The sequence below is a fragment of the Salmo trutta genome, chromosome 24 (assembly GCF_901001165.1).
Source record: "Salmo trutta chromosome 24, fSalTru1.1, whole genome shotgun sequence".
Taxonomy (NCBI): Eukaryota; Metazoa; Chordata; class Actinopteri; order Salmoniformes; family Salmonidae; genus Salmo; species Salmo trutta.
In genome coordinates this window covers 35152701-35178482 of record NC_042980.1, presented here as the reverse complement: position 1 = coordinate 35178482, position 25782 = coordinate 35152701, and the positions used below count along the sequence as shown (strand labels likewise).

Genomic DNA, 25782 nt, shown 5'->3' with positions numbered 1-25782 from the left:
TACCACCAAACAGAAAAACACGACCTTACATCACCTCGTCTGGCAGACAGACGGGGTGTTTTTCACAACAGACCGCTTTCCCTCCAGTCTACGTCTACGGGACAAGAATCCGGGATGAGGTGGCACGGGCAGATTTTTAGGTTCGGGCGGGAGTGTGATAGCCAGCTGGGCAGAGAGTTGTCTTCATCACTACGCACATCACCTGCCGCTGACGCACCAAGATTCAGGACCAATGACTCTGCGTCATTATAAAAGAAAAATATATAATACAACCATATTTGGGTCATGATTTTCTGTTTTCTGTGTTGAGAGGTGCTCTCTCCGCTCTCCCTCCCCTTCCTGCGTGGAACGTAGGCTATCTGTGCTCAAATACGCAATAGAGGAAGCATCCAACGGGTCATCTCCCCTTTTGCTCAGTCTGTGAAGGCAAATATACTCTTGCAGTACTGTTCTGAGCCTGGGCGCAGTAAAAATAGGCCAGTGGGCGCGCGCCTTACGTAACAATCTACGGAGCGCGCCGTGGGCTCTTGGTGCTTTCAAGACAACTGGGAACTCTCTGACTTCCGAATTCTGTGCGTTCAAAGCAAATGGGAACTCTGACAAAAACGAGCAAAACTGCGAAAAATCGGTTTGAACGTCATCCAAGCTCTGAGCTCTAGAACGATGCCCGAGTTTCCTACTTTGATATCCGAGTTGGATGACCGTTCAAAACGATTTTTCCCAGTCAAAGCTCGTTTTTTTCCGAGTTCACAGTTGTCTTAAACTCACTGAAGTCGGAGATTTCCGAGTACCGAGTTCCCAGTTGTTTTGAACGCGGTATTTCTCTCACTCACACAGTTGTTTACAATTTCACTGTTTAAAGACTCTTCTGTTGCCAAATTCGGTAAGAGAGGAAAAGAGGGAGAGGGCTCTCTGGCCATCATGGCGCAGGCATGAATGTAGGGTATTATCAGGGGACACAGGGGCAATATCGAGTGTTGCCTGCGTCAGAGGCTCTCCCGCTCACCCTTCCAGCCTAGCTGTGTCACAGAGCCGCAGTCTCGTGATGCTTGTTTACTTCTGAAGTAGGAGGGCAGAGGCTGGGTACAGACTGGGAACAGTCACGCACCCTCCTCTCACGTCACGTTGTAAATCGCAGTTGATGCCAATTGACGTTTGGAGCATGGATTATCCATTGTAGAATCTACTAGATCATGCATCATGCCGTGTTTTTAGAATTGTGCTATAACCTGTGTAAAAAATTCATACGAATGCAAATAGACCAAATTCTTTATATCATCAAGGCTTGTATTACATGCCTATTATAGCCATTGTTATTTATTGACAGCATCAACTTGTCATAATAAAATTACATGTGTGTATAACATAGGTGTATATTCACACAAACTTCTATCAGTTTATCCACTCTGAAACCTGTGACGAATATAATTGAGCTTTCCCTCCATAATTCTTATTGCGCACTAATCACTGCTATACTGCGCACAAACCTAATAAATACAACAATACTTAACCCAAATAGCCGCCAGGGCCTGTAATACGTCTCGTCATAAATCATTTGATAATAGGCTACATAGCCTGAGTTGCTCTGCGAGAAGAGGATACACGTACGCATTTAATATGCATACGGGCCTAGTGAATGCACCACCGGCATGGTGGATGGTGCATTCATATGCTAGTCGGAACTAGGAAGCTCTGACATTTCCGACTTGCTAACTGGTTGAACGCGGCACGAGTATAACTACAAAGAGTTAGCAAATCGGACATTCCGACTAGCACATGAACAGCATCAACAGTACCCAGATTGAGTCGCAAGAGGTCAGGAGTGTGTATGAGAGTGTGCATTGTTACAACACAGTACATAGCCAGTAATATGACATTTTAAATGTCAATATTCTTTTAAAACTTTTGTGAGTGTAATGTCCACGTTTTTTAAAATTGTTTATTTCCCTTGTTTATTTCCTATCTGTTTCTTGTCTATTTCACTTGCTTTGGCAATGTAAACATATGTTTCCCATGCCAATAAAGCCCATTGAATTTAATGTAATTGAGTGGGAGGGCTTTCTAACATCTGACGAAGTCTTTTCACTATCATGCAGCCCTCTCCACCACCAATGAGCCCAATAAGTAGGCGGATTTGCAGGTACGCCCCGTCGGCTTGCAGCGACCAAGTGTCAGTGTGTGAATTTTTTCCCTCCCCTTCTCTTTTTTTTGTAACCAAAGCTGGATGTGTAGAACGTCACATATTGTTTCCCTCTTCTCTCCGGTCACTTTAGCGATATGGGTTATTTACTGTTAAACAGCTACAGACGCCGAACGCACAGCCGGCGCCTGGAGTGAAACATTGCTTCTGAGAGATACGGACTACACAGAGTTTCTCTCCAGAGTTTCTCTCCAGCCTTCGATAAGTGAGGATATAACAGCAGGTTAACGAAAGTAAGATTTGTTTTTTAAAGGACGATAGAATGGCGAGTCCTCCAAATACTGGGGGAGGACACTTGTTATCCAACGCGAACATTAGTAACACCAAGATTAAGAAATGTGGATACCTCAAGAAGCAGAAGCACGGACACAAGCGCTTCTTCGTTCTGAAGGAGCCGGACGAGGGCTTCCCTGCCCGGCTGGAGTACTACGAGAGCGAGAAGAAATGGAAAAACAAGTCAGCGGCAAAGAGGGTTATACCTCTTGACTGCTGCCTCAATATCAACAAGAGAGCTGACGCCAAACACAAACACCTTATCGCCCTCTATACCAAGGACGAATATTTTGCCGTGGCGGCAGAGAATGAAAAAGAGCAGGAGAATTGGTACCGAGTCTTAACGGATTTAATGAGCGAGGGGAAAGTGTACTCCGACGGCTCCGCTTCCAATTCCGCGTCTTCGCTGGTGGGGTTTGATGAGGCGAACTACGGGATGATTACGCCGGTAACTGCAGCGTATACGGAGGTATGGCAAGTGAACCTGAAATCAAAAGGGCTGGGGCAGAGCCGGAATCTGACCGGTGTGTACAGACTGTGTTTATCCAGCCGGACTATCAGCTTCGTAAAGCTCAACTCGGATGTCGCGTCCGTCAGTTTACAGCTGATGAACATTCGGAGATGCGGACACTCAGAGAGCTTTTTCTTCATCGAGGTCGGACGGTCAGCAGCCACGGGACCAGGCGAGCTGTGGATGCAGGCTGACGACTCAGTGGTGGCGCAAAACATCCACGAGACTATCTTGGAGGCCATGAAAGCCATGAAGGAGCTGTCTGAGTTTCGGCCGCGCAGCAAGAGCCAGTCGTCAGGCACTAACCCCATCTCCGTGCCCACCCGGCGGCACCTCAACAACCTTCCTCCAAGCCAGACCGGGCTCCAGCGGCGGTCGCGCACTGACAGCATGGCCACAACTTCCCCGGTTAGTAATTTTACCTCCTGCCGGATACGCACTGCCAGCGAGGGAGAAGGCACCATGGCGCGCCCCATGTCTGTTAACGGGAGTCCCCTCAGCCCCGGTATTCAACCGAACCTATTAGGAAGATCAAACACCATTACAGCCCGGCCCTGCCGGACATTTGAATCCTCCTCCCTCCAGCACAGTAAGTCCATGTCCATGCCTCTGTCCCACTCCCCACCCACAGCCACCCCAAGCCCTGTCAGCCTGTCCTCCTGCTCGGAAAGCAGCGCTCCTTGCCCCTCCAGCTGCAGTGCCTCGGTCTCCCCCAGTGATGGGGGCTTCATCTCCTGTGATGATTATGGCTCCAGCCCTGCAGGCCTGCACCTCACCCTCCGCAGTAACACCCCAGAGTCCCTGAGGGAAGACACACCCCCCTCCCGGGAAGGCAGCGACCTCCACGGCTACATGGTGATGGAGAGACAGAACCAGAACGGTTACCGCCGGTTACCAGAGCTGGACAAGGCATACCGGAAACGCACATACTCCCTCACCACCCCGCGCCAGCACAGGGCACCGCCCCAGGTCTCCTCTGCCTCATTGGACGAATACACGCTCATGAGGGCCACCTACACCAGTGGTGGCCAATCGGGTCGCAGCTCTCACATGGCTTCCCCAAAAGTGACCTATCCCGAGGACTATGGCGATGTCCAGATAGGCTCCAACGGTCACCTAGGCGACAGTGGCTACATGCCCATGACTCCGGGCGTGGCCCCTCAGACAGGGGGGGTCAAAGGTAATGCTTACATGCCCATGAGCCCCATGTGTGTGTCGGCCCCAAAGCAGATCATCAACCCCCGCTCTCACCCCTCTCCAGCTGGGATGGGTCCCCATACAGATTCCCCTGGCAGTGTGTCTCTGGGGGACAGCGGCTACATGAGGATGTTCTATGGGGCCAAGATGTCTGTGGACAGCTCAGATGAGAAACTCACCAATGGGGAGTACCTCAACATGTCCCCTGTGGACCCTCTGGTGACCTTCACCCCCCCAGACTACTTCCTCACAGACACTACCCCCCAGCCTCACCCTCACCACAGACAGCCTTACTCCATCAGTTCCCAAACCCGCTCTCTCAAAGCTCAGCCCCAGAGAAACGGTGACACGGACCAGTACGTGGTGATGAGTCTACAGAGGCAGAGGATAGAAGAGGAGTCCAACTACTGTCCCATCTCACCAGTCTCCATCGGTACGCCCCCCACCAACACCCTCTCCTCAGCCCCCTCGATCCTCAGAGCCGGCAGGGTGACCCAGGAGGGGGGTTTGGTCCACAGGGGGAGGGTGAGTCGGCCTACCCGGCTCGCTCTGGACTCTCTGAGGACACTGCCCTGTATGAGCGAACACCCTCTCCCCTCTGAGCCCAGGAGTCCCGGGGAGTACATCAACATAGACTTTGGCAACGCCACACGATATCCACCTGTCTCTGCCACGACTGAAAGCTCTGCTTCATCGCTGGGCTCGGTGGACGGGCCGGCGAGGAGTTCCCCGCCACTCTCCGAATACGTCAACATCGACATCAGCTCATGCTCTTCCAAACACAGGGATTCCCCTTCTTCAATAGGGCGCATGGAGCCGAGTCCTGTGCTCCTCGTGTGTCCCAGCCAGCCTCACAGAGAGGGTCAGAGGGAGAGAGAGGAGGAGAGAGAGGGAAAAGAGGAGAGAGTCGTAGTGGAATATCCTCTCCAAAAGCATGTGAGCCCTGTGTGCCCGGTTGGCGCTGTAAAAGACGACTACACTGAGATGACCTTCAGTCCTACCAACCCCTCTGCCTCTCTCCCTGCCTCTCTGTGCCCCTCTGACTCCACCACCCCCCTGCCTACCAGCCCCTCGTCCTGCATCCAGAGACTCACCCTGGGGGGAGAGGGCGTAGTGGTGGTCCCCCCTGTCCCTGTGGAGTCCTTCCTCCTGGGGGGTCCCTCCATCCCCCCCGTCAACCCAGACAGGGGGGCTAAGGTGATCCGGGCTGACCCCCAGGGTCGCAGGCGCCACAGCTCCGAGACCTTCTCCTCCACCACCACGGTAACGCCAGTGTCTCCGTCATTCGCCCACGATGCCAACAAACGGCACAGCTCGGCATCGGTGGAGAACGTGTCGCGGCTGGTCCGGAGCTCGGAGGGCTCAGAGGAGGAGTATGGGAACAGCAACAGCCCCATGTGTCGGGAGACTTCGGCGGGCTACCAGAACGGACTCAACTACATTGCCTTAAACCTGATGGAAGGGAGCCTGGGGGGCTGCAGCAGTCTGGGGGGCTGTGAGGGACTGCTGAGGTTCAAGGCAGCGTGCGGATGCAAGGGGGGCATGAACGGTTTCAACGCCAGCCCCTATGCCACCATGGGCTTCAAGGAGACTGCAACAGCAGTGAAAGGTGAGCCTCTGCCGATTATATGTGTGCCTTTGCATGCTTATCATGAGCCCATTCATTCATCCATGGCTTAGAAATAGAATGAATGGAAAGGATGTCCCCATTTAAGTCAATGATGGCATAATGGTTAGACTAGACATTTTGAGTGTAGCCATGCCAGGAAGCAGGAATCTTACCCTTCAATGTATGCTGTGATTTATTGAGTCAATTCAACTGACATTACGAAAAATACATTCCATTGCATGAGCTACATCAAACTGTTTAGTGTTTATGTTTGTTGTTGCAAGTCCGTTTAAACAAATGTATTTGGTGTATACTGCTTATAGTGAAACTACTTACTTCAACATAGATATTATTTATTTCTCTAAACATGATTTATTAAACATGGCGGCTGAAATGATAAGTGACGGTGCAAGTTGGAGCACAATGAGAAGTGTAGCGTATTAGTCCTGTTGTGCAGCTTATTCAGTCCATATCAACTGTGATATTCGGAGTAGCCCGTCGCACACATTCAGTCCATCATTAAGGCCAAGGCTGCGGGAAATACGCGTGGTGTCGTGATGCAAATGATTGAAGCTGTTTGAATTCTGGATCAACGTGTGCGCTCGAGCCACAGCCAGCGTTTCCTGTGACGCAGTTATTCTTCTGGACCAGACTACGCTAGTGCAAATGTACGGAGACAGGAGAAAATATCCCAACGCGTTGCTTCCATGATGCTAAATATTTTTTTGCTCAGCATGCCAGAACAATCCATAAGGAATATATCGGCCAGGGGGTTTCTTGTTTATGTAACACAGTTATATGTGCTCTGAGAGGATTAGGATATGAGTCAGCAAATATAGTGGAAAGTAGGCTAAAACGGATTCTGTTCAAAATGATCACAGAACAGAAAATAAATGGATTTAGGGGACAATTCACCTACCAAATCACACTTCAACCCCGTCTGTAAATATTGATGGGTCCCGTTTAAGGGGTGGGAGGTTGGGGAAACCAAAACATGACCTTTCACCTCGTTCCTGGCTTATGTCTACTGTAGTATCAGTAGCCTGCTATACAACAGTAAATAACACACTCCCCATATATTTGGTTTGGACATTGATGGTGAAATATACATTACTTGTAGGCCTATAGGCAGCGGTTACACAATGTTGTGATCGGCAATGCCCTGGTAAAGGGAGTGCTCTCTTTCTCCTTTCCTCATCTACGTTCACTCTTCCTCTGTCTACCTCTCTGGCTGTAAACAGAAGGGCTGGGTGCAGTCAGTGCACTGGGTCCCCCAGAAAAACAAGTGAGTCAGTTGTTTATCACTTGTCAGGTATTGAGTTTCATGTTAGGAATGCAGTGTACAAAGGCTGCTGGGAGATGTGAATTTTCACTTGTTTTTCTAACCTACTGGGGGGGATTGTAGATCACGGTGGTGTTTTACGGTGAGGAACTTTACAAAACAGACTAACACACACACTGCACCTGCTCTCAAGAGGATTAAAAACATATGCACTGATTGGCCAAACATACTCAATCAAGGGTGTGTGTTAAGTATTATGCCAGTGTATTTACTTATGTTTGTGTAATAATGGATTTCATGTGTGTTTGAGCATGACTGGGGTTGCACAATTCTGGGAACTTTCAATAAATTCCCTGGTTTTCAATAATTCCCTGGTTTTCAATAAATTCCCTGGTTTTCTCTGAAATAGTGGTTGGAGTATTCCTAAAAGCAGGAGGAATCCTCCTAGGATTTCTGGAAAATGTTGCAACCCTAAGCGTCTCTGCTGACTGAGTTGTTTGGTAGATATAGCAGACATTTCCACAAAGTTGAGCAGAAAGAAAGACCTGGCCCTAAGCTACGGAAGGAGAGGAGATGGGGGAGGAGGAATGGAGACAGAGGAGTGACATGTATTAGTTTGTTTTTCAAAATCAGGACAAAACAGACCACAGTGGGAGGGAGGGAGGGGGGTAAGAACAGAGGAGGGGAGACAACAAAGCCAGAGAGAAGGAGCAGAGTTGATCCGGTACGAGTTGGCCGTGGCCGGTTATTGCTTGGTTATTTATGGCATTCCTGAAAAACAAATGATCAGCCGGAGAGAAAGAACAAAGTGTTTACCAAGAAATTACAGGCTTTTCCACATTCTTCCCTCAGCACCACAATGTGACTCGTAGTCAGCATTCCACATGCTCACATTCATTTGTGACCGGCTGGATTTGGAATGCAAATCATTTGAGGCTGAATTGGCCTTTATATTTTGTGTGTGTGTGTGTGTGTGTGTGTGTGTGTGTGTGACAGCTGTTGTGTGTGTCTGTTTGTAGTTTACTCTGGCCTTGTGTTTATAGGTTACTCTGGCCTTGTTTATAGGTTACTCTGGCCATGTGTTTGTAGGTTACTCTGGCCTTGTGTTTGTAGGTTACTCTGGCCTTGTGTTTGTAGGTTACTCTGGCCATGTGTTTGTAGGTTACTCTGGCCTTGTGTTTGTAGGTTACTCTGGCCTTGTGTTTGTAGGTTACTCTGGCCATGTGTTTGTAGGTTACTCTGGCCATGTGTTTGTAGGTTACTCTGGCCTTGTGTTTATAGGTTACTCTGGCCATGTGTTTGTAGGTTACTCTGGCCTTGTGTTTGTAGGTTACTCTGGCCTTGTGTTTGTAGGTTACTCTGGCCTTGTGTTTGTAGGTTACTCTGGCCATGTGTTTGTAGGTTACTCTGGCCATGTGTTTGTAGGTTACTCTGGCCTTGTGTTTATAGGTTACTCTGGCCATGTGTTTGTAGGTTACTCTGGCCATGTGTTTGTAGGTTACTCTGGCCTTGTGTTTGTAGGTTACTCTGGCCTTGTGTTTGTAGGTTACTCTGGCCATGTGTTTGTAGGTTACTCTGGCCTTGTGTTTGTAGGTTACTCTGGCCATGTGTTTGTAGGTTACTCTGGCCATGTGTTTGTAGGTTACTCTGGCCTTGTGTTTGTAGGTTACTCTGGCCATGTGTTTGTAGCTTACTCTGGCCATGTGTTTATAGGTTACTCTGGCCATGTGTTTGTAGGTTACTCTGGCCATGTGTTTGTAGGTTACTCTGGCCATGTGTTTGTAGGTTACTCTGGCCATGTGTTTGTAGGTTACTCTGGCCTTGTGTTTGTAGGTTACTCTGGCCTTGTGTTTGTAGGTTACTCTGGCCATGTGTTTGTAGGTTACTCTGGCCTTGTGTTTGTAGGTTACTCTGGCCATGTGTTTGTAGGTTACTCTGGCCATGTGTTTGTAGGTTACTCTGGCCATGTGTTTGTAGGTTCCTCTGGCCTTGTGTTTGTAGTTTACTCTGGCCTTGTTTGTAGGTTACTCTGGCCATGTGTTTGTAGGTTACTCTGGCCATGTGTTTGTAGGTTACTCTGGCCATGTGTTTGTAGGTTACTCTGGCCATGTGTTTGTAGGTTACTCTGGCCATGTGTTTGTAGGTTACTCTGGCCTTGTGTTTGTAGGTTACTCTGGCCTTGTGTTTGTAGGTTACTCTGGCCTTGTGTTTGTAGGTTACTCTGGCCATGTGTTTGTAGGTTACTCTGGCCATGTGTTTGTAGGTTACTCTGGCCATGTGTTTGTAGGTTCCTCTGGCCTTGTGTTTGTAGTTTACTCTGGCCTTGTTTGTAGGTTACTCTGGCCTTGTGTTTGTAGGTTCCTCTGGCCTTGTGTTTGTAGTTTACTCTGGCCTTGTGTTTGTAGGTTACTCTGGCCATGTGTTTGTAGGTTACTCTGGCCTTGTGTTTGTAGGTTACTCTGGACTTGTGTTTTTGTGAATTAGATATCAGTGTTTGAGACTTTTTTTAGTTTATTGGTTCATTGACTCATTGAGCTGATGGCCGGTCCAAAGCTAGTGTTTTTGGTGTTGTTGTTGTTTTGGTTTGGGGGTAGGCATGCACTCACTGAGAGGGGAGAGGGAAGGGGGTTGTTCACTGAGTGGGTTGGGGGCTGTTTAAATTTCAAAGCATACCCCCATATGGCCCACCCCTGCACCTCACTCTGCCGCCCCGGGTCAGAAACGTAACCTTTGAACTGGCCCTGGGTGTGTGAGGGCCCTTGGGATTAGCAGTGAGGAAGGGAACGCTACAAGCAAACACCAGTTATCTGGAAACAGAATAAGAAACATGTATTCTCCTCTCCTACGCTCTCTAGTCTATCTCTGTGTCTGAAACTCTCTCTCTCTGTGTTTTCTCTGAAGCTCTTATCATTTCTCTCTCCTTTCTTCATGTTTTCCTCTTTTTTTATGAGAGCTCTCTCTCTTTTGGGCTGTCAGGTGTTTGATAGAGACACTCATTCTCTCCCTGTTTTTATTTGGGAGCTCTGACCTCGTCCCCTCTTTTGTTTCCCTCTCTACCTCAGTGTGTGTGTGTTAGCAGATGGTGGGGGCCAGGGTCTTGCACCTGCCCCTCCCAGCAGTGCTCACTGGTTATCTGGCCCTTCAGAGGCAATGACTGAGCACCATCTGCGTGAGAGAGGCCGAAAAAACAAATCCAATTTTGATAAACTCCCATATCTATTGGGTGAAATACCACAGTGAGCCATCACAGCAGCAGGATTTGTGACCTGTTTCCACAAGAAAAGGGCAACCAGTGAAGAACAAACACCATTGTAAAAACGAACTATATTTATGTATATTTATTTCCCCTTTTGTACTTTAACTATTTGCACATCGTTACAACACTGTATATAAAGATAATATGACATTTGAAATGTCTTTATTCTTTTGGAACTTCTGTGAGTGTAATGTTTATTGTTCATTTTTTATTGTTTATTTCACTTTGTTTATTATATATTTCACTTGCTTTGGCAATGTAAACATATGTTTCCCATGCCAATAAAGCCCCTTGAATTGAATTGAGACCAAATATCACTCTAACCCTCACTCTCTCTCTCTCTTTTCTCTTTCACTCACTCACTTTTTTCCCTTTCTCTATCTCTCTGTCCCTCCTTCTCTCTCTCTTTATTTCTCTCACTTTTTCTGGCATTAGTTTCTGTTTACTGTAAGTCATGTGATTGAGTCTCCTAGTCAGTTGGTCTCTGCCCTCCTTTCTCTCTCTGCCCAGAGAGCCCTCTGTCTGTAGCTCCTAGTTCCAGCTGAGGGCCTCTGGTTGGCTTTAATAAAATGCCATAGAGGTTTGTTTAACAACTAATTAAACAATTAGTAAATTAGATAGCTAAATAGCCCCATTACAGGAATTCCTTGAATTGCCTCCTGTTTTATGGACTTCTTTGAAAATAATAATTGCTTTTGAGAATTTTAACTGAATTAGTTACCTAAATGAACTTCACTGAGGTGGTGTGATTTTAGAGGATAGCATAGCTGTGCTGAAAAAGGCTGATTGACTTGTAAGCTGCTGTGTGTGGTTAATTATAGATCAATCCAATAATAATACCTAGACGTAGTGGCATATTTCTAATAACGTTTGTCTTCACCTGTCTTTCACCCCTCTCTCACTTTCCCTCCCTCCCTCCCTCCCTCCCTCCCTCCCTCCCTCCCTCCCTCCCTCCCTCCCTCCCTCCCTCCCTCCCCTTCTCTGTCTGATAGCCATAAACTAGGACGGGATGTTCCAAGGTTAGATAAACTCTGTTAACGTTCCCTCCATTTAGCTGGGAGTTAAGGAGTATTACATTCTGTTCAGGATTAGACATTGTTGAGTATTTTGTTTTGTTTCGAGTTAGATTTAGTGGAAGGGAGAGCACACACACACACACACACACAGGTTTCCCAAACACTGAGGTGAGTTGCAGTTAGGATCACTTAAGCCTCATTGAGCTCATGTTCTCCTGACTTCTCGGGAACAGGCTTCACTCCCTCCTCACCCATTCCGTCTTATTGCTCTCCATTTTCCTTTGGTTCACTCCCTTTCCTTCCCTCTTCCTCTCTCAAATTCAAATAGACATTTTCCCATGTGCCCCCCAAAAAAAACAGTCTGAGATATGCTACTGCTAGGAGAATTACAGACCTGTTGTCTGAGATATGCTACTGCTAGGAGAATTACAGACCTGTTGTCTGAGATATGCTACTGCTAGGAGAATTACAGACCTGTTGTCTGAGATATGCTACTGCTAGGAGAATTACAGACCTGTTGTCTGAGATATGCTACTGCTAGGAGAATTACAGACCTGTTGTCTGAGATATGCTACTGCTAGGAGAATTACAGACCTGTTGTCTGAGATATGCTACTGCTAGGAGAATTACAGACCTGTTGTCTGAGATATGCTACTGCTAGGAGAATTACAGACCTGTTGTCTGAGATATGCTACTGCTAGGAGAATTACAGACCTGTTGTCTGAGATATGCTACTGCTAGGAGAATTACAGACCTGTTGTCTGAGATATGCTACTGCTAGGAGAATTACAGACCTGTTGTCTGAGATATGAACTTCATATTTTGTACTTTAAACTACAGTAGCATGTCTTTTCTTTTGTATATGCCTGTGGAGTGTGTGAGTGTGATGTAGAGTGTTCCTGGCCTGAGAGCAGCAGGTCTATGTATAGCCAGTGAGAAATAAATAAATAATGTGGAGAGGAGTGTGGTAGGAGGGAGGGGCACCTTCCAGGAAGGGGTAGAGGGGTGTGTGGTGGCGTGGCTGTAAGGGGGATGGGTAGGCGGTAACGGGTTTGTTTATCCCTCCCTCTACCCCCTCGCTCTCTCCCTCTGTGACCAGCGTGTGTGAAATTAGTTGTATTAGGGGAGGTAGTCTCTCTCAGCTGACACACACTGCACTGAGAAGGGCTGGTTGAGTCTCCACTGATAAAAGAGGATTGTGATGGCTTGGCAGGACTGTGTGATTGGTAACCAGGGGTGTGTGTTTAGAAACCTCGGCTGTGTGTGTGAGATGATTAAGCTCTGATTCTCGGCAACTCTCCCTCATCCCCACTCCCTCACACCCCTGTGTCTGCAACCAACTGGTCTGGACCGGCCCTGCTGGGCCACACACACACACACACACACACACACACACACACACACACACACACACACACACACACACACACACACACACACACACACACACACACACACATTCCCATGTCAGGTTGACTTTGTTACTCTGGTTGTCCAACCCTCTCCCTGAATGGAGTGACTGGACCCTGGGTGTAATTGGCCCTGTGAAATTCAAACTACTTCTGTGAACTCTGCCGTCACATACACCACACCAAGTCAGAAGATATTTTATCAGGTGTGGTGTTATGGTGAGGTTGGTCAGCCATGAGGTGTGGTGTTATGGTGAGGTTGGTCAGCCATGAGGTGTGGTGTTATGGTGAGGTTGGTCAGCCATGAGGTGTGGTGTTATGGTCAGGTTGGTCAGCCATGAGGTGTAGTGTTATGATGAGGTTGGTCAGCCATGAGGTGTGGTGTTATGGTGAGGTTGGTCAGCCATGAGGTGTGGTGTTATGGTCAGGTTGGTCAGCCATGAGGTGTGGTGTTATGGTGAGGTTGGTCAGCTACGAGGTGTGGTGTTATGGTGAGGTTGGTCAGCCATGAGGTGTGGTGTTATGGTGAGGTTGGTCAGCCATGAGGTGTGGTTCCCAATAACAGGCTAGGTCCTGGTTCCTGGTTGTCTGTCTGACAGAGCACGGCACAGGGTGACACAGGGTGACACAGTGTCTGTGGAAGTGGGTCAGCCCCTCTAATGTGATTAGCAGGATAATAGAGACTCTAATCAGCCTCCTGTGAGTGTGAGTAGCGCAAGGTGAATCACTCCTCTATTTACTGGTATATCATGTACTGCACCTCCTCTGTGACTGTGGAGTGACAGAGGCATTTAGCAGTTTTGGGTATAAATAGTAGTTATCCCATTCCTCTCTTATTCTCCTAGTAGGTGGGTATAGGGAGTTCTCCTAGTAGGTGGGTATAGGGGGTTCTCCTAGTAGGTGGGTATAGGGGGTTCTCCTAGTAGGTGGGTATAGGGGGTTCTCCTAGTAGGTGGGTATAGGGAGTTCTCCTAGTAGGTGGGTATAGGGGGTTCTCCTAGTAGGTGGGTATAGGGGGTTCTCCTAGTAGGTGGGTATAGGGGTTCTCCTAGTAGGTGGGTATAAGGGGTTCTCCTAGTAGGTGGGTATAGGGGTTCTCCTAGTAGGTGGGTATAGGGGGTTCTCCTAGTAGGTGGGTATAGGGGGTTCTCCTAGTAGGGGGGGATAGGGGGTTCTCCTAGTAGGTGGGTATAGGGGGTTCTCCTAGTAGGTGGTATAGGGGGTTCTCCTAGTAGGTGGGTATAGGGGGTTCTCCTAGTAGGTGGGTATAGGGGGTTCTCCTAGTAGGTGGGTATAGGGGGGTTCTCCTAGTAGGTGGTTAAGGGGGGTTCTCCTAGTAGGTGGGTATAGGGGGTTCTCCTAGTAGGTGGGTATAGGGGGGTTCTCCTAGTAGGTGGGTATAGGGGGTTCTCCTAGTAGGTGGGTATAGTGGGGTTCTCCTAGTAGGTGGGTATAGGGGGTTCTCCTAGTAGGTGGGTATAGGGGGTTCTCCTAGTAGGGTGGGTATAGGGGTTCTCCTAGTAGGTGGGTATAGGGGGTTCTCCTAGTAGGTGGGTATAGGGGTTCTCCTAGGAGGTGGGTATAGGGGGTTCTCCTAGTAGGTGGGTATAGGGGGTTCTCCTAGTAGGTGAGTATAGGGGTTCTCCTAGTAGGTGGGGTCTCCTAGTAGGTGGGTATAGGGGTTCTCCTAGTAGGTGGGTATAGGGGGTTCTCCTAGTAGGTGGTATAGGGTGTTCTCCTAGTAGGTGGGTATAGGGGGTTCTCCTAGGAGGTGGGTATAGGGGGTTTCTCCTAGTAGGTGGAGTATAGGGGGTTCTCCTAGTATGTGGGGTATAGGGGGTTCTCCTAGTAGGTGGGTATAGGGGGTTCTCCTATTAGGTGGTATAGGGGGTTCTCTAGTAGGGTGGGTATAGGGGGTTCTCCTATGGTGGTATAGGGGTTCTCCTAGTACGGTGGGTATAGGGGGTTCTCCTAGTAAGGGTGGGTAATAGGGGGTTCTCCTAGTAGTGGGTATAGGGGGTTCTCCTAGTAGGTGGGTAGAGGGTGGGTTCTCCTAGTAGGTGGGGATAAAAGGGGGGTCTTCCTAGGTAGGTGGGTATAGAGGGGTTCTCGTCTAGTAGGTGGGTAATAGGGTGGTTCTCCTAGTAGTGATGTGGTAAATGGGGGTTCTCCTAGTAGGTGGGTATAGGGGTTCTCCTAGTAGGTGGGTATAGGGGGTTCTCCTAGTAGGTGGGTATAGGGGGTTCTCCTAGTAGGTGGGTATAGGGGGTTTCTCCTAGTAGGTGGGTATAGGGGGTTCTCCTAGTAGGTGGGTATAGGGGGTTCTCCTAGTAGGTGGGTATAGGGGGTTCTCCTAGTAGGTGGGTATAGGGGGTTCTCCTAGTAGGTGGGTATAGGGGGTTTCTCCTAGTAGGTGGGTATAGGGGGTTCTCCTAGTAGGTGGGTATAGGGGGGTTCTCCTAGTAGGTGGGTATAGGGGGTTCTCCTAGTAGGTGGGTATAGGGGGTTCTCCTAGTAGGTGGGTATAGGGGGTTCTCCTAGTAGGTGGGTTATAGGGGGTTCTCCTAGTAGGTGGGTATAGGGGGTTCTCCTAGTAGGTGGGTATGGGGTTCGTCCTAGTAGGTGTATAGGGGTTCTCCTAGTAGGGTGGGTATAGGGGGTTCTCCTAGTAGGTGGGTATAGGGGGTTCTCCTAGTAGGTGGGTATAGGGGGGTTTCTCCTAGTAGGTGGGTATAGGTGGGTTCTCCTAGTAGGTGGGTAATAGGGGTCGCCTAAGTGGTGGGTATGGAGTTCCTAGTAGGTGGGTATAGCGGGTTCTCCTAGTAGGATGGTATAGGGGGTTCTCCTAGTAGGTGGGTATAGGGGTTCCTCATAGTAGTGGGTATAGGGGGCTTCTCCTAGTATGTGGGGCATAGGGGTTTCGCCTAGTAGGGTGGGTATAGGGGGTTCTCCTAGTAGGTGGGTATAGGGGGTTCTTCCTAGTAGGTGGAGTATAGGGGTTCTCCTAGTAGGTGGGTATAGGGGGTTCTCTAGTAGGTTGGGTATAGGGGGGTCTCCTAGTTAGGTGGGTATAGGGGGTCTCCTAGTTAGGTGGGTGATAGGGGGTTCTCCTAGTATGTGGGTTATAGGGGGTTCTCCTAGTAGGTGGGTTATAGGGGGTTCCTCCTAGTACTGTGGGTATAGGGGGTTTCTCTAGTAGTAGGGTAGGGGGTATAGGGGGTTCTCCTAGTAGGTGGGTATAGGGGGTTCTCCTAGTAGGTGGGTATAGGGGGGTTCTCCTAGGAGGGGGGTATAGGGGGTTCTCCTAGTAGGTGGGTTATAGGGGGTTCTCCTAGTAGGTGGGTATAGGGGGGTTCTCCTAGTAGGGTGGGTATAGGGGGTCTTCCTAGTAGGGGTATAGGGGGTTCTCCTAGTAGGTGGGTATAGGGGGTTCTCCTAGTAGGTGGTATAGGGGGTTCTCCTAGTAGGTGGGTATAGGGGGTTCTCCTAGTAGGTGGGTATAGGGGGTTCTCCTAGTAGGGGGGTATAGGGGTTCTCCTAGTAGGTGGGTATAGGGGGGTTCTCCTAGTAGGTGGGTATAGGGGGTTCTCCTAGTAGGTGGGTATAGGGGGTTCTCCTAGTAGGTGGGTATAGGGGGGTTCTCCTAGTAGGTGGGTATAGGGGGTTCTCCTAGTAGGTGGGTATAGGGGGTTCTCCTAGTAGGTGGGTATAGGGGGTTCTCCTAGTAGGTGGGTATAGGGGGTTCTCCTAGTAGGTGGGTATAGGGGGTTCTCCTAGTAGGTGGGTAAGGGGGGGTTCTCCTAGTAGGGGGTTCTCCTAGTAGGTGGGTATAGGGGGTTCTCCTAGTAGGTGGGTATAGGGGTTCTCCTAGTAGGTGGGTATAGGGGGTTCTCCTAGTAGGTGGGTATAGGGGTTCTCCTAGTAGGTGGGTATAGGGGTTCTCCTAGTAGGTGGGTATAGGGGTTCTCCTAGTAGGGTAGGGGGTTCTCCTATAGGTGGGTATAGGGGTTCTCCTAGTAGGTGGGTATAGGGGTTCTCCAGTAGGTGGGTATAGGGGTTCTCCTAGTAGGTGGGTATAGGGGGTTCTCCTAGTAGGTGGGTATAGGGGGTTTCTCCTAGTAGGCTGGGTATAGGGGGTTCTCCTAGTAGGTGGGTATAGTGGGTTTCTAGTAGGGGGTATAGGGGGGTTCTCCTGTAGGTGGGTGTATAGGGGGTTTTTCTTTTTTTTCCTAGTAGTGTGGGTATAGGGGGTTCTCCTAGTAGGTGGTTATAGGGGGTTCTCCTAGTAGGTGGGTATAGGGTTTCCTAGTAGGTGGTATAGGGGGTTCTCCTAGTAGTGTGGATAGGGGGGTTCTCCTAAGTAGGTGTATAGGGGGTTCTCCTAGTAGGTGGGTATAGGGGGTTCTCCTAGTAGGTGGGTATAGGGGGTTCTCCTAGTAGGTGGGTATAGGGGTTCTCCTAGTAGGTGGGTATAGGGGTTCTCCTAGTAGGTGGGTATAGGGGTTCTCCTAGTAGGTGGGTATAGGGGGTTCTCCTAGTAGGTGGGTATAGGGGGTTCTCCTAGTAGGTGGGTATAGGGGTTCTCCTAGTAGGTGGGTATAGGGGGTTCTCCTAGTAGGTGGGTATAGGGGGTTCTCCTAGTAGGTGGGTATAGGGGTTCTCCTAGTAGGTGGGTATAGGGGGTTCTCCTAGTAGGTGGGTATAGGGGGTTCTCCTAGTAGGTGGGTATAGGGGTTCTCCTAGTAGGTGGGTATAGGGGTTCTCCTAGTAGGTGGGTATAGGGGTTCTCCTAGTAGGTGGGTATAGGGGGTTCTCCTAGTAGGTGGGTATAGGGGTTCTCCTAGTAGGTAGGGTTAGGGGGGTTCTCTAGTAGGTGGGTATAGGGGGTGGTTCCTAGTAGGTGGGTATAGGGGTTTCTCCTGGTGGGGGGGTATAGGGGTTCTCCTAGTAGGTGGGTATAGGGGTTCTCCTAGTAGGTGGGTATAGGGGGGTTCTCCTAGTAGGTGGGTATAGGGGTTCTCCTAGTAGGTGGGTATAGGGGGTTCTCCTAGTAGGTGGGTATAGGGGTTCTCCTAGTAGGTGGGTATAGGGGGTTCTCCTAGTAGGTGGGTATAGGGGGGTTCTCCTAGTAGGTGGGGATAGGGGGTTCCTCCTAGTAGGTGGGTATAGGGGGGTTCTCCTAGTAGGTGGGTTAGGGGGTTTCCTAGTAGGTGGTATAGGTGGGTTCTCTAGTAGGTGGGTATAGGGGGTTCTCCTAGTAGGTGGGTATAGGGGGTTCTCCTAGTAGGTGGGTATAGGGGGTTCTCTAGTAGGTGGGTATAGGGGGTTCTCCTAGTAGGTGGGTATAGGGGGTTCTCCTAGTAGGTGGGTATAGGGGGTTTCCATAGTAGGTGGGTATAGGGGTTCTCTAGTAGGGTGGGTATAGGGGGTTCTCCTAGTAGGTGGGTATAGGGGTTCTCCTAGTAGGGGTAGGGTCATAGGGTGGTAATAAGGGGTTCTCCTAGTAGGTGGGTATAGGGGTTCTCCTAGTAGGTGGGTATAGGGGGTTCTCCTAGTAGGTGGGTATAGGGGGGTTCTCCTAGTAGGTGGGTATAGGGGGTTCTCCTAGTAGGTGGGTATAGGGGGTTCTCCTAGTAGGTGGGTATAGGGGGTTCTCCTAGTAGGTGGGTATAGGGGTTCTCCTAGTAGGTGGGTATAGGGGTTCTCCTAGTAGGTGGGTATAGGGGTTCTCCTATTAGGTGGGTATAGGGGGTTCTCCTAGTAGGTTGGGTATAGGGGGTTCTCCTAGTAGGTGGGTATAGGGGGTTCTCCTAGTAGGTGGGTATAGGGGGTTCTCCTAGTAGGTGGGTATAGGGGGTTCTCCTAGTAGGTGGGTATAGGGGGTTCTTCCTAGTAGGTGGGTATAGGGGTTCTCCTAGTAGGTGGGTATAGGGGGTTCTCCTAGTAGGTGGTATAGGGGTTCTCCTAGTAGGTGGGGTATAGGGGGTTCTCCTAGTAGGTGGGTATAGGGGGTTCTCCCTAGTAGGTGGGTATAGGGGGTTTCTCCTAGTAGGTGGGTTTATAGGGGGTTCTCCTAGTAGGTGGGTATAGGGGGTTCTCCTAGTAGGTGGGTATAGGGGGTTCTCCTAGTAGGTGGGTATAGGGGGTTCTCCTAGTAGGTGGGTATAGGGGGTTCTCCTAGTAGGTGGGTATCGGGGTGTTCTCTAGTAGGTGGGTATAGGGGGTTCTCCTAGTAGTTGGGTATAGGGGGTTCTCCTAGTAGGTGTGTATAGGGGGTTCTCCTAGTTATGTGGGTATAGGGGGTTCTCCTAGTAGGTGGGTATAGGGGTTCTCCTAGTAGGTGGGTTATAGGGGGTTCTCTAGTAGGTGGGTATAGGGGTTATCCTAGTAGGTGGGTATAGGGGGTTCTCTAGTAGGTGGGTATAGGGGTCTCCTAGTAGGTGGGTATAGGGGTTCTCCTAGTAGGTGGGTATAGGGAGTTCTCCTAGTAGGTGGGTATAGGGGTTCTCCTAGTAGGTGGGCATAGGGGTTTCTAGTAGGTGGTATAGGGGTTCTCCTAGTAGGTGGGTATAGGGGTTCTCCTAGTAGGTGGGTATAGGGGTTCTCCTAGTAGGTGGGTATAGGGGGTTCTCCTAGTAGGTGGGTATAGGGGGTTCTCCTAGTAGGTGGGTATAGGGGTTCTCCTAGTAGGTGGGTATAGGGGTTCTCCTAGTAGGTGGGTATAGGGGTTCTCCTAGTAGGTGGGTATAGGGGTTCTCCTAGTAGGTGGGTATAGGGGTTCTCCTAGTAGGTGGGTATAGGGGGTTCTCCTAGTAGGTGGGTATAGGGGTTCTCCTAGTAGGTGGGTATAGGGGGTTCTCCTAGTAGGTGGGTATAGGGGGTTCTCCTAGTAGGTGGGTATAGGGGGTTCTCCTAGTAGGTGGGTATAGGGGTTCTCCTAGTAGGTGGGTATAGGGGTTCTCCTAGTAGGGGGGTATAGGGGGTTCTCCTAGTAGGTGGGTATAGGGGTTCTCCTAGTAGGTGGGTATAGGGGTTCTCCTAGTAGGGTGGGTATAGGTTCCCTAGTAGGTGGGCTATAGGGGTTCTCCTAGTAGGTGGGTATAGGGGTTCTCCTAGTAGGTGGTGTATAGGGGTTCTCCTAGTAGGTGGGTATAGGGGTTCTCCTAGTAGGTGGGATAGGGGGTTTCTCCTAGTAGGTGGGTATAGGGGGTTCTCCTAGTAGGGGGTATAGGGGGTTACTCCTAGTAGGTGGGTATAGGGGTTCTCCTAGTAGGTGGGTTATAGGGGTTCTCCTAGTAGGTGGGTATAGGGGTTCTCCTAGTAGGTGGGTATAGGGGGTTCTCCTAGTAGGTGGGTATAGGGGGTTCTCCTAGTAGGTGGGTATAGGGGGTTCTCTAGTAGGGGGGTATAGGGGGTTCTCATAGTAGGTGGGTATAGGGGGTTCTCCTAGTAGGGGGTATAGGGGTTTCTCCCTAGTAGGTGTGGGTTATAGGGGTTCTCCTAGTAGGTGGGTATAGGGGGTTCTCCTAGTAGGTGGGTATAGGGGGGTTCTCCTAGTAGGTGGGTATAGGGGTTCTCCTAGTAGGTGGGTATAGGGGGTTCTCCTAGTAGGTGGGTTAGGGGGTTCTCCTAGTAGGTGGGTATAGGGGGTTCTCCTAGTAGGTGGGTATAAGGGGTTCTCCTAGTAGGTGGGTATAGGGGGTTCTCCTAGTAGGTGGGTATAGGGGTTCTCCTAGTAGGTGGGTATAGGGGGTTCTCCTAGTAGGTGGGTATAGGGGTTCTCCTAGTAGGTGGGTATAGGGGTTCTCCTAGTAGGTGGGTATAGGGGGTTCTCCTAGTAGGTGGGTATAGGGGGTTCTCCTAGTAGGTGGGCATAGGGGGTTCTCCTAGTAGGTGGGTATAGGGTTCTCCTAGTAGGTGGGTATAGGGGTTCTCCTAGTAGGTGGGTATAGGGGTTCTCCTAGTAGGTGGTATAGGGGGTTCTCCTAGTAGGTGGGTATAGGGGGTTATCCTAGTAGGTGTGTATAGGGTTCTTCCTAGTAGGTGGGTATAGGGGTTCTCCTGATAGGTGGGTATAGGGGTTCTCCTCAGTAGGTGGGTATAGGGGGTTTCTCATAGTAGGTGGGTATAGGGGGTTCTCCTAGTAGGTAGGGTATAGGGGGTTCTCCTAGTAGTTGGGTATAGGGGTTCTCCTAGTAGGTGGGTATAGGGGTTTTCTCCTAGTAGGTGGGTTATAGGGGTTCTCCTAGTAGGTGGGTATAGGGGGTTCTCCTAGTAGGTGGGTATTAGGGGTCTCCTAGTAGGTTGGGTATAGGGGGTTCTCCTAGTAGGTGGGTATAAGGGGTTCTCCTAGTAGGTGGGTATAGGGGGTTCTCCTAGTAGGTGGGGTATAGGGGGTTCTCCTAGTAGGTGGGTATAGGGGGTTCTCCTAGTAGGTGGGTATAGAGGATCAGTATTCTGGAAAAGTATCATTATTATAGTATTTTGGTCTGACGTTTTGTTTCAAGTTCTGGTGTTGTCATTTCTCTCTCTCTCTGTGTGTGTGTGTGTGTGTGTGTGTCCTAACACTGCGGGTTCTGAATCAGGGTTGTTTAAGAGATTGGCGATCACATCTAGCTCTGTGATAAAACCTCTTGTTCTCTGCTGGAAAAAGACAGTGGTGTAAAGTATACAAGTAAAACTTTGAAGTACTACTTAAGTAGTTTTTTGGGGTATCTGTACTTTACTGTTTATATTTTTGACAACTTTTACTTCACCTCATTCCTAAAGAAAATAATGTACTTACTTTTTACTCCATATGTTTTCCCTGACACTCAAAGTACAGGACAGGAAAATGGTCCAATTTACACATTTATCAAGAGAACGTTCCTGCTCATTCCTTCTGCCTCTGATTTGGAGGACTCACTAAACACAAATGATTCATTTGTAAGTTATGTCTGAGTGTTGGAGTGCGACCCTGGCTATCTGTAAATGGAGAAAAAAACAAGAAAATGGTGCCGTCTGGTTTGCTTAATATAAGGAATTTAAAATGATTTATACTTTTACTTTGATACTTAAGCATATTTTTGAAATTACATTTACTTTTCATACTGAAGTATATTTAACATCAAATACTTTAGACTTTTACTCAATTAGTATTTTACTGGGTGACTTTCACTTTTACTTGAGTCATGTTCTGTTACTTTTACTGAAGTATGACAATTGGGTACTTTTTCCACCACTGGAAAAAGAGAGAGGGAGAAGAGAGGTAGTGAGTGGGAGAAAGGGAGGCATGGAGGGGAAGTGCAGTGGGCTGTTACTTCCACTGCCATGCCAGCACTGCATGCAAATCACACTGCACAAACAAGTACACAGGAGCAAGGGTCACAGCGCTGTTTTTCAGAGAGAGAGACTCTCTACTCACAGTGTTTACACAAGGCCAGAAAAACACACACTGTGTGTGTAAACTTACTATGTGTGTGTTTGTTTGTCAGTGTGTGTGTTTGTTTGTAAGTGTTTGTGCTTGTTTGTTTGCCTGGTCGGTTTTTGTCAGTTTCTGTGTTTTGTGTTTCTCTTAGAGTGCTATATGCTTAGGTGTGTGTTTTATTTTCTGTGCTTCTGCATATGCTTCTGTATGTTTTTCAATGTGTGTGTCAGTGCTGGCATGGGTCAGTGTTTGTCGTCATTGGAGACTGTACTCTGTCAGCTGAATAGTGCTAAACGTGCTGTTTTCCCTCTGCCACTTCATTGTCTCCAAGCTGACGAGCACACTCACGCACACATACGTACAAATCATTTTCAATGGAAGAGATAACGAGAGCACAGTGGGACAAAAAAAGGAATGCATTTTTAAGTCTGTATGTGGGATTTGCTTGTAGATAATATGGCAACCTAATTAACCAAACCCCTCCCCTCTCTGTTTCTCTTTCTCTCCATTCAGACTGAAATCTGATGGGACCACCCCCATCCTATACCCCCTCTCTCTCTCTCTCTCTCTCTTTCTCCCTCCCTCCTGGCTGTGAACGATGGATAACGCTGCAGCCTAGTGACGAGGTCGCCACGCCGACAGCTGGACCATGTGCTGCAGTAGACAAACTTTAACCTCCACCATCCCCTCCCCTAGGGGTCAACAGGGCCGCCGTCGTCACGACAATGTGGACACTTGACCCCCCCTCCCCCAAGTCTCCTATCTTCACTCCCCCCTCTCGGCACCCAGACATTGAGGGGCCGTCGCTGCTGCTATCTAGACAAATAAAAAGAATGTTTCTTCAAAGATTATCTATGTACATTCAAAGTTACTTCTGCAAAATGATATTATTATTATTATTATTATTATCATTATTGTTATTATTATTATTCCACTGGTTATCGTTTGGCTTTGGCTGACAGGGCCAGTTAACCTCACCTTGAACCAAACCTCAAGATATGCGAAACACTCGTTATACATACTTACACAGGTTTATTTATTTATATGTGTGCACTTAGTGGTGCATGTGTGTGTGTGGATGTGTACACTGAATTTGTACTGAAGAGAGGTGGCATTTTACGAATACATTCAACAATGTAGTGAGTTAGCAGTTGCTTAAAACCCCTACCTCAGAGCAAACCAGGTTAGTACTTATTTACACACCAGAAATATATATCGAGATATATTTATTTATTTTCAGAGGTGAATGTTTTTATGAACACCAATCCAAAGCCTTACTACTCTCCTGTCCGCAGTTTCTGACGGACGTTTAGTTTGGACCTATAAACACGCAGAAAATCAAAGACTTAAATCCATTGCCATGGAGACGGAATGTTTGTCTGATCAGCCGGAGAGGAAGAAATGTCTGTCTGACCTCTTTCCCTCTGCAATCAAAGATTATTGAGATTATTACAGTTCGTTCACATATAGTTACTATATATTAATATGACATAGTAATATATTTATCATTGCATACAAAGCTTACGAGAAGAAGCTGTTCGGCATTATTCATCACGCAAGTAAAAGCCATGAGAAGGGGATCCAGGAGGAGTTTTCTGGAGTAGGACACACATCATGTCCCAGTTTGACCTGGGCTGGTGGTCTGTTGTTAATGCCTAGAACACCATCATTGAGACAAAGCCTTTATATACTTTAACAGATTACCTAGTTCACTCACAACGACCCACCTGTGACACGTTATTCTCACCTGATGCCTCAGCACGGCGCCTGTGGTTAGCTGTGATAGGCTATTTGGCACAGAGGTGTGCTGTGATTGGGCTGGTGGGCAGACTCGTGACTGGTTTTCAGAGAGGTTTTGACATGCTTGAAGCTATGGCTGCTGCTTTGGGCTGTGAGACAGTAAGTAAGGAGGAGACACACCAGAGCTAATGCTGCACGGTCTTGCACTTACAAACTGCCTAGATTGTAAACACAAGACACTTGAATGTAGTCTATTCCATGTTCTCCTCTTGGGGAACGTAACCACCTTGACAATGAGGAGAAATACCACAACAATATCTACTACAACTGCTACAACATGCAGAATAAGACAAAAGAAACAGGCAAAAACGTAATGAACAAAAAAAAGGAATAAGGACGAAGAGTGTTGCTTACTTTGTCAGTTCATTGGTACTCAACGTTCGCCTATATACTGTAAAAATGTACAAATACAGAGAATAAAATTGAGCGCAAGCTGAACCTTTTGTTTGAGAGAAATTTTAAGTTAAAGATGATAAGTTATGTTTGTACTGTTTATGTGTTTGGAGTGAGTTCCCGGAAACAATGAAAGCACTAATTATTAAGTTATATACAGGCAGCAATGTTTGGCATGGATTTTAAAATGATTATTACAGGATGGTCTTGTGAAATGATTGCCTCTACAAGGACATTTTCTAATGCTGTAATTCCGAGAAATACTTTAAGAGAACAAATCATTCATTAATACTTGACATACAAGTTTATTCTTGCTACTTAGGTACATTTCACAAATGGCACATGCAATATTTACATTTTTAAGAAATTTGTTTATAGAGAGGTACCAAATGTATAATAATATGTTAATAATGTTTGTTAAACCTTAAAATATATTATTTTTTTGCTCTTTGTAATTTTTTTCTGCCAATTGATATAATGGAAAGTGTTCTGTTTGTTTTTGCTAATAGAGCGTATTGGTGATTTGACCAGTGGTTTTTTGCATTTGGATAACGTTCCTGTTGGGTTTTTATTTAGCGTCTAAACATTACGATGATATGACGACCTAGCTTAACTTGCTGTGTCTTCCATTGTAAATACTTCATATCTCATGACTTATTGAGATACTACTAAGATATGATCATTTAAACCTAGTGTAGTTGCCATGGCTTTAGACTGTGTTGATTCTTTAAAGACACATGCAATAAAGAATAACATTGTTTAAAAAGCTAATGACTCTGTCTCCTCTCTTTCTCCACAAACAAGTGTGGAGGTTTTTTGTTGGGATCTCTTATCTGAATGGAAGAAAGATGGAGCATCATCCGTCTCCACAGACACCAGATGTCTCAATTCATTTTTCAATAAATCAAATAAAAACCTCTCTCAGCTTGTCTTTTGTGTCTTAGCCACGCATGTTCATCTGTTCCCTCTCTGCTAGTCTCCTCAATGAGTATTGTACTATGACTTCTGCCCATTGAACAACACCCCAGTGGCAACACTGAGAATAATTATTTTAGCATCTTCTAGCATTAGCGCTGTTATGGGTTTGCCCCCCCATCCCCAACCCCCTACAATAGTAATTAGACTAGCTTGTCATGAGCGACAGAACAGAGAAGGAATAAATAAAAGCAGTTATGGGATTATGTTTCTGTGCCCTCAGCCATATGCTGTCAGATTATTCCTTCTCACAGCCATGCTAATTGAAATGGTAATTAAGGCTGGAAAACTTTGTATAATTGTAACAGTAACAGTCTGGTTGGGATATTAGTTTGTGTGTGTGTGTTTTTGGGGGCAGGGTGTGTGTGTATGCGGGAGGGGTTGTAATTATGTGTGTGTACAGTCGTGGCCAAAAGTTTTGAGAAGGAGGCAAATATGAATTTTCACAAAGTCTG

The 25782-nt window shown here is 47.9% G+C and overlaps 1 protein-coding gene and 1 long non-coding RNA gene across 2 annotated transcripts; both read left to right on the top strand.

Moving 5' to 3' along the window:
* Nucleotides 1-2156: 2156 nt before the first annotated feature.
* Nucleotides 2157-25123, top strand: LOC115161187 (insulin receptor substrate 2). Its single transcript, XM_029711968.1, has 2 exons — nt 2157-5790; nt 22673-25123. The coding sequence occupies exons 1-2, from the start codon at nt 2463-2465 to the stop codon at nt 22675-22677; spliced, it is 3333 nt and encodes a 1110-aa protein (XP_029567828.1). The 5' UTR covers nt 2157-2462; the 3' UTR covers nt 22678-25123.
* On the top strand, nt 11306-13190 carry LOC115161191 (uncharacterized). Its single transcript, XR_003869205.1, has 2 exons — nt 11306-12959; nt 12994-13190. It is a non-coding gene; the product is annotated as an uncharacterized LOC115161191 (long non-coding RNA).
* Nucleotides 25124-25782: the final 659 nt, after the last annotated feature.

What these genes read in the sequence shown, in the direction of transcription:
- LOC115161187 (XM_029711968.1), top strand. Translation starts at nt 2,463, where the DNA reads ATGGCGAGTCCTCCAAATACTGGGGGAGGACACTTGTTATCCAACGCG.